This window comes from Capricornis sumatraensis, chromosome 4 (genome assembly GCF_032405125.1).
Source record: "Capricornis sumatraensis isolate serow.1 chromosome 4, serow.2, whole genome shotgun sequence".
NCBI lineage: Eukaryota > Metazoa > Chordata > Mammalia > Artiodactyla > Bovidae > Capricornis > Capricornis sumatraensis.
In genome coordinates this window covers 145044383-145053000 of record NC_091072.1, presented here as the reverse complement: position 1 = coordinate 145053000, position 8618 = coordinate 145044383, and the positions used below count along the sequence as shown (strand labels likewise).

General features: G+C 41.3%; 1 protein-coding gene across 1 annotated transcript; it reads left to right on the top strand.

Annotated features, from left to right (window-relative positions):
* The first annotated feature begins 446 nt into the window (after positions 1 to 446).
* Positions 447 to 6041, top strand: APOBEC1 (apolipoprotein B mRNA editing enzyme catalytic subunit 1). Its single transcript, XM_068971517.1, has 5 exons — positions 447 to 492; positions 2094 to 2121; positions 3968 to 4365; positions 5118 to 5236; positions 5883 to 6041. Exons 1-5 carry the CDS (start codon positions 477 to 479, stop codon positions 6039 to 6041), a joined length of 720 nt encoding a protein of 239 aa, XP_068827618.1. The 5' UTR covers positions 447 to 476.
* Positions 6042 to 8618: the final 2577 nt, after the last annotated feature.

Below are 8618 nucleotides of genomic sequence, written 5' to 3'. Positions count from 1 at the left end.
GTTCAGTCACTAAGCCGTGTCCGACTCTTTGTGACCCCAGGGACTGCAGCATGCCAGGCTTTCCTGTCCTTCACCATCTCCCAGAGTTTCTCCATTGAGTGGTGATGCTATCTAACCATCGCATCCTCTGCCACCCCCTTTTCCGTTTGCCTTCAACCTTTCCCAGCATCAAAGTCTTTTCCACTGAGTTGGCTCTTCACATCAGGTGCCCAAAGTATTGGAGCTCCAGCCAAAGTCAGAGTTGGTTTCTTTTAGGGTTAACTAGTTTGATCTCTGTGAAGTGACTTAGCAGCAGCAGCAGTCTGATCTCTGTGCGGTCTAGATACCTAGTATCTGCCTGAGACTCAGGAATGAGTCATCCTCTGATCAAACAGGTGGCAGTGGTCACACCTGCAGAAACTATGTTTGGGCAGGTTGCTGGCAGCAGCAATTAGCACAATATAAGTCCAGAGGAAAAAGTCCAGAGACAGAGCACCATGGCTTCTGACAGAGGTAAATGGTCGGGGGCCCGAAATCTCCATATTCTTGAAAAACTCCAAAACTCTGTGTGTGCTTGCCTTTATGTGTGTGCGTATGTGTCTGGTTCATGCTTGTATTCATGAACATTTTCCAACTTTCCTGTTTATTAATATCTTCATATTATTCTTAAACAGCAGTTCTTCTTATTGGTGGTGTTGTGATTATTAATACCACCTGTTCATACTGTAAATGATTTTGATCAGATGACACTGAAGCAATGCTTGTTTCACCATAATAAAAAACTTAAGTTAAAAAAATATAACTCCTAGATGAAAATTTAAGATAGCAGCTGAAGTTCTAGCATCAGGGCATGTTAATGGATTATTTAAGTTTCCATTACTGTTAGAAAAATTCGTGGGGAAGGAGGAACACCAGGTGGTAGAAGGAAATGATTTTCAGATGAGGTGGGTTTTGAACTTGGTCTTGAAGGGGCAGAATTTTGGTTGGCAAAGAGAAGGAGATTCCTGTTTGACTGACACCAGGAGTTTAAGAGAATTTTCCAAAGACTGTATGTGGAATATAATGAATGAATTGATTAGGCTACAGAAGAGTTTTTGGAAGCAATCAGCAATGTGATTAGAAAGCAAATTTGCTTTTTTTTTTAAAATTGGACTATAGTTGCTTTACAATGTTGTATTAGTTTCAAGTGTACAGCAAAGTGAAAGTTATATGTACAGATGTGTGCACTCCTTTTAGATTTTTTTCCCATATAGGTCATTACAGAGTATTGAGTAGAGTTCCCTGTGCTCGACAGTGTAGATCCTTATTGTCTATTTTATATATAGTAATGTGTATATGTCAATTCCAATCTCCCAAATTTATCCTTCTCCCCACCCTCAAAAACAAATTTGAAGACATATTGTTGAGAGTCTTGAATGCCCAGCTAAGGAAATCGAGGTTGATTTTTTTTATTTCAGACTTTTTTTCTTTTCCATTATGGTTTTTAATAGTTTACTGTGTATTTTTTTTGATTTTTTTTCTTTTTTTCATATATATATTTTTTTAATAAGACAAAATATTTGGAGAATTTGTGAATAGCATGCATGCATGTTCAGTTGTGTCTGACTTTTTGCAGCCCCGTGGACTGTAGCCCACCAGGCTCTTCTTTCCATGGGATTTCTCAGGCAAGAATACTGGAGTGGGTTGCCATTTCCTCCTCCAGGGGATCTTCCAGACCCAGGGATCAAACTTGAGTCTCCTGTGATTCCCGCAACAGCAGGCGGATTCTTTACCACTGAGCCACCTGGGAAGCCCTGTGAATAACACGGAGATGACTAAAACAGTGCTTTAGACACATTACTTGGCACTTGATGCCTTTTTGTGTGTGTTGGCTTTTGATTTTGGCCACACCATGCCACATGCTGGATCTTAGGTTAGAAAGCAGAAATTGCACCCCGGCCGCTGCAGTGCAAGCAGGGAGTTTTAACCACTGGTCCACCAGGGAAATCTCAAGAGAGACTCTTCCAAGTGCATTTTCTGATATGATTTGCGGATTTAGAAGAATAGAGCCTTTTTTCTTAGTGGTTCGATTTGTACATGGGTGTTACTTGACATGATCATCTCTTGGTCAACAGGTCCTCCAGCGGGAGATCCCACATTGAGGTAAGAATTCTACTATCACAGTGCACATTTAATTCAACCCAGAATAGATGAGCGTGTAGGAGGGGGAGGACTACAGTTTCCTTATTGCTCCTTTCCTCTTTTCTGATGCTCCCATTCTTTGTTTTTGCAACTCCATTCTTCATGCTTACTATTTCTTCTTGTGTCTTCCCTCCTGTGCCTTTTGGTTTCAGTTGAAAAAAACTATCTTCCAGCTCTCCTCTGTTATTCTCTTACTATTGTTTTTCTCCCTTTAAATCACAAGTTTTCATAGAAATTAGTGAAAACTTCAGCAAACTGGTTTGTCACTTTGATTTTCCTATTTTAAACCCTATGCCCATTTTCTAGACCTTTTTAAATTTTTTTTTTAATGTTACCATGCCACATAGTTTGGGAGATCTTAGTTTCCCAATCAAGGATTGAACCCAGGTCCCCAAGCAATGAAAGAGCAGAGTCCTAACCACTGGACTGCCAGGCAATTCCCTAGACCTGTTTAAAAATTGCATTTATTTTTAATTGATTGATGATTGCTTTACAATATTGGTTTCATTTCTGCCACACATCAACATGAATTAGCCATAGATGTACATGTGTCCTTTCCCTCTTGAACCTCCCTCCCACCTCCCACCCCATCCCACTCCTCTAGGTTGTTAAAGTGCCCTGGTTTGCGTTTCCTGAGTCATACAGCAAATTCCCATTGGCTATCTATTTTACTTATGGTAGTATATACACTTCCATGTTACTCCCACCATTCATCTCACCCTCTCGAATCTTCCTCCCCGCTGCCCTCATCCCTAAATCTGGAACAGAGAGATTTGTCAGGGAACATATTATCTCTTGACGGGTGGAAGGATTACTCTATAAAATAAATTAAGTGATCCTTTAGGAATGAGTGGAGAATGAATGTGAGACTGTAATAAACTTATGACTCAACCATATTGCAGAGTCCTTGGCATAATTCTGAATTTTCCCTGAGTCATAACTTTGACCCACAGAGAATGTTATGTCTAAAAATGTCCTCGAGAGAAATTTTAATTTCTTTCTTATGAGGAATTAGTAAACACAGAATTGAATGTGGAAGAATCCCGAGGCTAAATTACTTTCTTCTCAGAGTTGGTAATTGACTCCTGTTGGCAATTTGAGGATCCCACACCTGAAAAAAAAAAAAGAAAAAACTATTCCATTGAGGAATAATGAAGATTGAATGGGACAGGTCACCTCTAAGTGTGAGACGGAAAGTTCAGAGGGACTTCCCCGGCAGTCCAGTGGCTAGGACTCAGCGCTTTCACTGCCAAGGGCCCAGTTTCAGTCCCTAGTGGGGGGAACTAAGATTCTGCAAGCTGTGAGGCCAAAATAAATAAGATTAGAATATAATAAGAAAACTTTAAAAGAGACACAGAGACATATTTACACCTGAATTCAAGACTACCAAACAGTGGTATAGAGAGTGGTAACCCAAGAACATGAGTTGGGAAAAACCTCTTCTCTGTTTGTGAGAGAAACTCTGATAATCCAAACAGACCTCCCCAGATAACTTTGAGATATAGAATACAAAAAAAATTCCTGAGATGTCATGCTTTAGGTTTGCCTGATAGAAAAGGAGAAATTATTTCTGGAGAAGAAATTATTGTTGTTCAGTCACTAAGTCGTGTCGGACTCTTTGCAACCCCACGGATGACAGCATGCCAGGCTTCCCTGTCCTTCATTCTCTCCCAGAGTTTGCTCAAATTAGTGTCCATTGAGTCGGTGATGCTATCTAACCATCTCATCCTCTGCTACCCTCTTCTCCTTTTGCCTTCTGTCAAATGATGACATGATGACATGGGGGGGGGTGCTTTTTATATTTCAGGAGAAGAATTGAACCCTTGGAATTTGAATTCTCCTTTGACCCCAGAAACTTCTGTAAAGAGGCCTGTCTGCTCTATGAAATCCAGTGGGGCAACAGCCGGGACGTCTGGCGACACTCGGGCAAAAACACCACCAAGCATGTTGAACGCAATTTTATAGAAAAAATTGCTTCAGAAAGACATTTTTGCCCATCCATCAGCTGCTCCATCTTCTGGTACTTGTCCTGGAGTCCCTGCTGGGAATGCTCCAAGGCCATTAGAGAATTTTTGAATCAGCATCCTAATGTGACCCTAGTTATTTACATAGCACGGCTTTTCCAGCACATGGATCCGCAAAACCGGCAAGGACTCAAAGACCTGTTTCATAGCGGTGTGACTATCCAGGTCATGAGAGACCCAGGTGAAAACAACAAACCTAGAATCTTAGGTGTTTATAAGAGGCTGTGGTGGTGGTGGTATGTTTCTAGGCCAGGAGACTGAATTATCCCAGACTGGAAGTCTCAGAAGTGAAAGCCCACAGTAGAATAAAAGCCCACTTCTGAAATTCATAGCAAAGAAAGCATCAAAGAGATGACCCTTTTCCTTGCTCCTTATTTATTTTGTTAATTAATTAATTTATTTTTGGCTGTGCTGGGTCTTCGTCACTACGTGAGCTCTTCTCCACTGGCGGTGCTCTGGCTTCTCACTGTGGTGGCTTCTCTTGTTGCTGGGCTAGGTCTCTAGGGTGCTCAGCCTTCAGTAGTCATGCCTCCTGGGCTCTAGAGTGCAGGCTCAACAGTTGTGGCTTTCAGATAAGGGACTGAACCATATCTGCTGCATTGGCAAGTGGATTCTTTACCACTGAGCCACGAGCAAAGCCCCCTCGGTACCATCTTACAATAATTGCTGAGTTTCTTTTGGGAAACTTCACTGGTGGCTCAAAAGGTAAAGAATCTGTCTGCAAAGCAGGAGACCCAGGTTCTACCCCTGAGTCAGGAAGATCCCCTGGAGAAGGGAATGGCCACCCACTCCACTTCTTTTTAGGGATGCTGGAAGAATCTAGCTCTTCTCCAGCAGGAAATAGACCAGAGGGATTTATATATCGTATATTTTTAAGTTGGATTCAACTTTCTGTTCTATGTGTTGAATGAACAAAGATTTGTGTTTCCTTAGAGTATGATTACTGCTGGAGGAATTTTGTCAACTACCCCCAGGGGAAAGAAGCTCACTGGCCAAGATATCCCCCTCTGTGGATGAACTTGTATGCACTGGAACTCTACTGTATCATTTCAGTAAGTTACTGCCATGGACAGATTCTGATGCAAAAAGAAGCATCTTTCTTCAAAGTTCTCTCCTGATTATTTTAATATGTGCTCTTCTCACCATCACTTTGCCATTTATATTGAGATTTAGTTATTGACTTATCTTTTTAAAATGTGAGAGCAAGACAATGTCTTTGTGGCAAATAAGAGGGGAAGGGAATGGATAAACTGATCTAAGATAAAGGTGATGGTCAACTCTTTTGTGATCCCATGTACTGTAGCCCGCCATGCTCCTCTGTCCATGGGCTTTTCCAGACAAGAATACTGGAGTGGGTTGCCATATCCATCTCCAGGGGATCTTCCCAACCCAGGGATCAAACCTGCATTCCCTGCTTGGCCAGCAGATTTTTTACCACTGAGCCACCAGGAAAGCTCAAGATATAGGTGGGCTCCATAATTAGATTTAATCATCATCATTACTGTTGTTACAATGCATATTGGTTACACTGAATTGCAGATATCCTTCTTTTCCTTTTTGATGCATGTCATCTTACTGAAGGAATGTAGGTGATCAATTTGTAGTCTCTTGCAAGTAGTTCAGTGGTCTTCCAAATGATGTTTTAAAATGTTCCTGGCATTAAGAAAACTATTATTCTAACCTATTTTTTAATTTCAGGGTCTCCCTCCCTGCTTACAGATTTCAAGAAGATATCAGAATCAGCTCAGAGTGTTCAGACTTATTCCTCAAAATTGTCATTACCAAATGATTCCACCCTATATCCTTTTAGCGACAGGGATGATACAACTTCCTGTGACTTGGAGATGGATAGAATGAATTCTTGTGTACGTACTGTTTCATGAATAGGCACTGATGACCCACTAAAGAGTAAGCACCATTAGAATTGAGATATATTTAGATATTTTTGTATATTTCTATACACTAACAGCAAATCACCTGGAAAGGAATTAAAGGAAACAATTCCATTTACAATAACATCAAAAACAATAAAATACTTAGGAATTAATTTAACCAAGGATATGAAATAATTTAACCAAGGATGTGAAAGATTTTGGTACACGGAAATCTATAAGGCACTGAATGAAACAGATTGAAGAAGACACAAATAAATGGAAAGATATTCCATGGTCATGGATTGGAAGAGTTAATATTGTTAAAAAACATCCCTACTATGCAAAGCCATCTATAAATTCAATGCAATCCCTATCAAGATTCCAAAGGCATTTTTACAGAAATTTTTAAAAAATCCTAAATTTTGTATGGAACAACAAAAGATCCTAAGGGCCAAAGACATCCTTATACACCTGAAGGAAATGAAATCACTTCCATGTTCCTTGTGGTATTGTTTACAATAGCCAAGACACAAAAATAGTCTAAGTATACGCCAGCAGATGAGTGGATAAAGAAGATGTGGTATACTGTGGTATATATATACACAATAGAATGTTACATAGCCATGAAAAAGAAGAAATCCTGCCCTTTGCAACAACATAGATGAAACTTGGAGGCATTTTGCTATTTACAATAAGTCAGACAAAGACAGCTACTATATGATCTCACTAACATGTGGACTCTAGAAAAACTGAACTCATAGAAAGAGAGCAGATTAGTGGTTACCAGGGGCAGAAGTAAAAGTTGTCAGAGAGTACAAATTTTCACAGTGTTTTTTTTTTTTTGCTGAGCCTAGTGGCTTGTTGGATCTAAGTTCCCTGACACAGGATGTAATCCAGGCCTTTGGCAGTGAAAGCACAGAGTTCTAACCATCAGGGAATTCCTGGGCAAACCTGCAAATTTGAGACTAATAAATTCTGGGAAGGTAAAGCATAGCATGATGGTTATAGTTTGTACTATTTTGTGTACCTGAGATTTTCTAAGAGTAGATCTTAGAATTTCTTATCGCACACAAAGAAGTGTAACTATGTGAGGTGATGGATGTGTTCAGTTCAGTTCAGTCGCTCAGTCGTGTCCGACTCTTTGTGACGCCATGAACCACAGTACACCAGGCCTCCCTGTCAATCACCAACTCCCGGAGTCCACCCAAACCCATGTCCATTGTGTCGGTAATGCCATCCAACTATCTCATCCTCTGTCGTCCCCTTCTCCTCCTGCCCACAATCTTTCCCAGCATCAAATGAGTCCGCTCTCCACATCAGGTGGCCACTTAGTTAATTTGGTAATCATTTTGCAACGTATATCAAGTCATTACCTTGTACACTTAAATTTATGCAATGTTATATATCAATTATGTTCAATAATACTGGGGGAAAGATTTTAAAAAACAGAATGTAGAAGTTCTCTTTAGAGAAAAAAATTTATTTTTGCTTATTTATTTATTTGGCTGTGCTGAGTCTTCTTTGCAGCATGTGAGATGTTTGGTTGTGGCATGTGAACTTTGAGTCGTGGCATATGGAATCTAATTCCCTGACCAGGGACTGAACCTGTGCCCCCTCCTTTGGAAGTGTGGAGTCTGCACCACTAGACCATCAGGGAAGTCCCTATAGAGATTTTCAGAAACAGCAGTATCACAGATAGTATTATCTACTGCTGTATCACAAATTTCCCCACTACTTTGCAGGCTTAAAATAACAGTGAGTATTTATGATGTCCCCATTTCTCTGGGTCAGGTATTCAGGAGTCACTTGTGTGTTGGTGGCTGAGGATATCTCATGAGGTTGCAGCCAAGCTGTCAGCCAGGATTGCAGTCATCTCTAGACATGACTGAGGCCACAGAATGTGCTCCCAGGGGGCACACGCGTGGCTGCAAGTGGGCACCTGTAGGCGGTGGGGGGGTCTCAGTTTCTCACCGTGTAGGTCTCTCCATGGGCTTCCCTGGTGGCTCTGTTGTAAAGAACCCACCTGCCAGCACAGAAGATGCAGATTCGATCCCTGGGTCAGGAAGATCCCCTGGAGAAGGAAATGGCAACACACTCCAATATTCTTGCCTGGAGAATCCTGTAGACAGAGGAGCCTGCCAGGCTACAGTCCACGGGTTTCAAAGGAGTTGGACAGGACTTAGCAACTAAACAACAGCAGGTATCTCCACAGCGCTACTTAAATGTCCTCGGGACACAGTGGCTGGCTTCCTACAGAGCAAGTGGCCTAAGATGGACCAAGGCGGAAATTGCCAAGTATGGGAGTCATATAGTATTTCTTCTGCAGTGTTCTTGGATCACACTGGCTAGCCATGATTCAGTGGTGGGGCGGGTGGGGCATACAAGGACCTGAATCCCAGGAAATGAGACTCAAGAGAGGCCATCTTGGATTTGACATGTAGGGACTTTGGCTGTGACTTCAAGCTAGATAATGACATGGAGCCAATTTCTCAGAAGATGCTAAAGGGAAACACAGGACAATCTAACTTCTGCACATTGTTGCTGTTGTTTACTCGCTAAG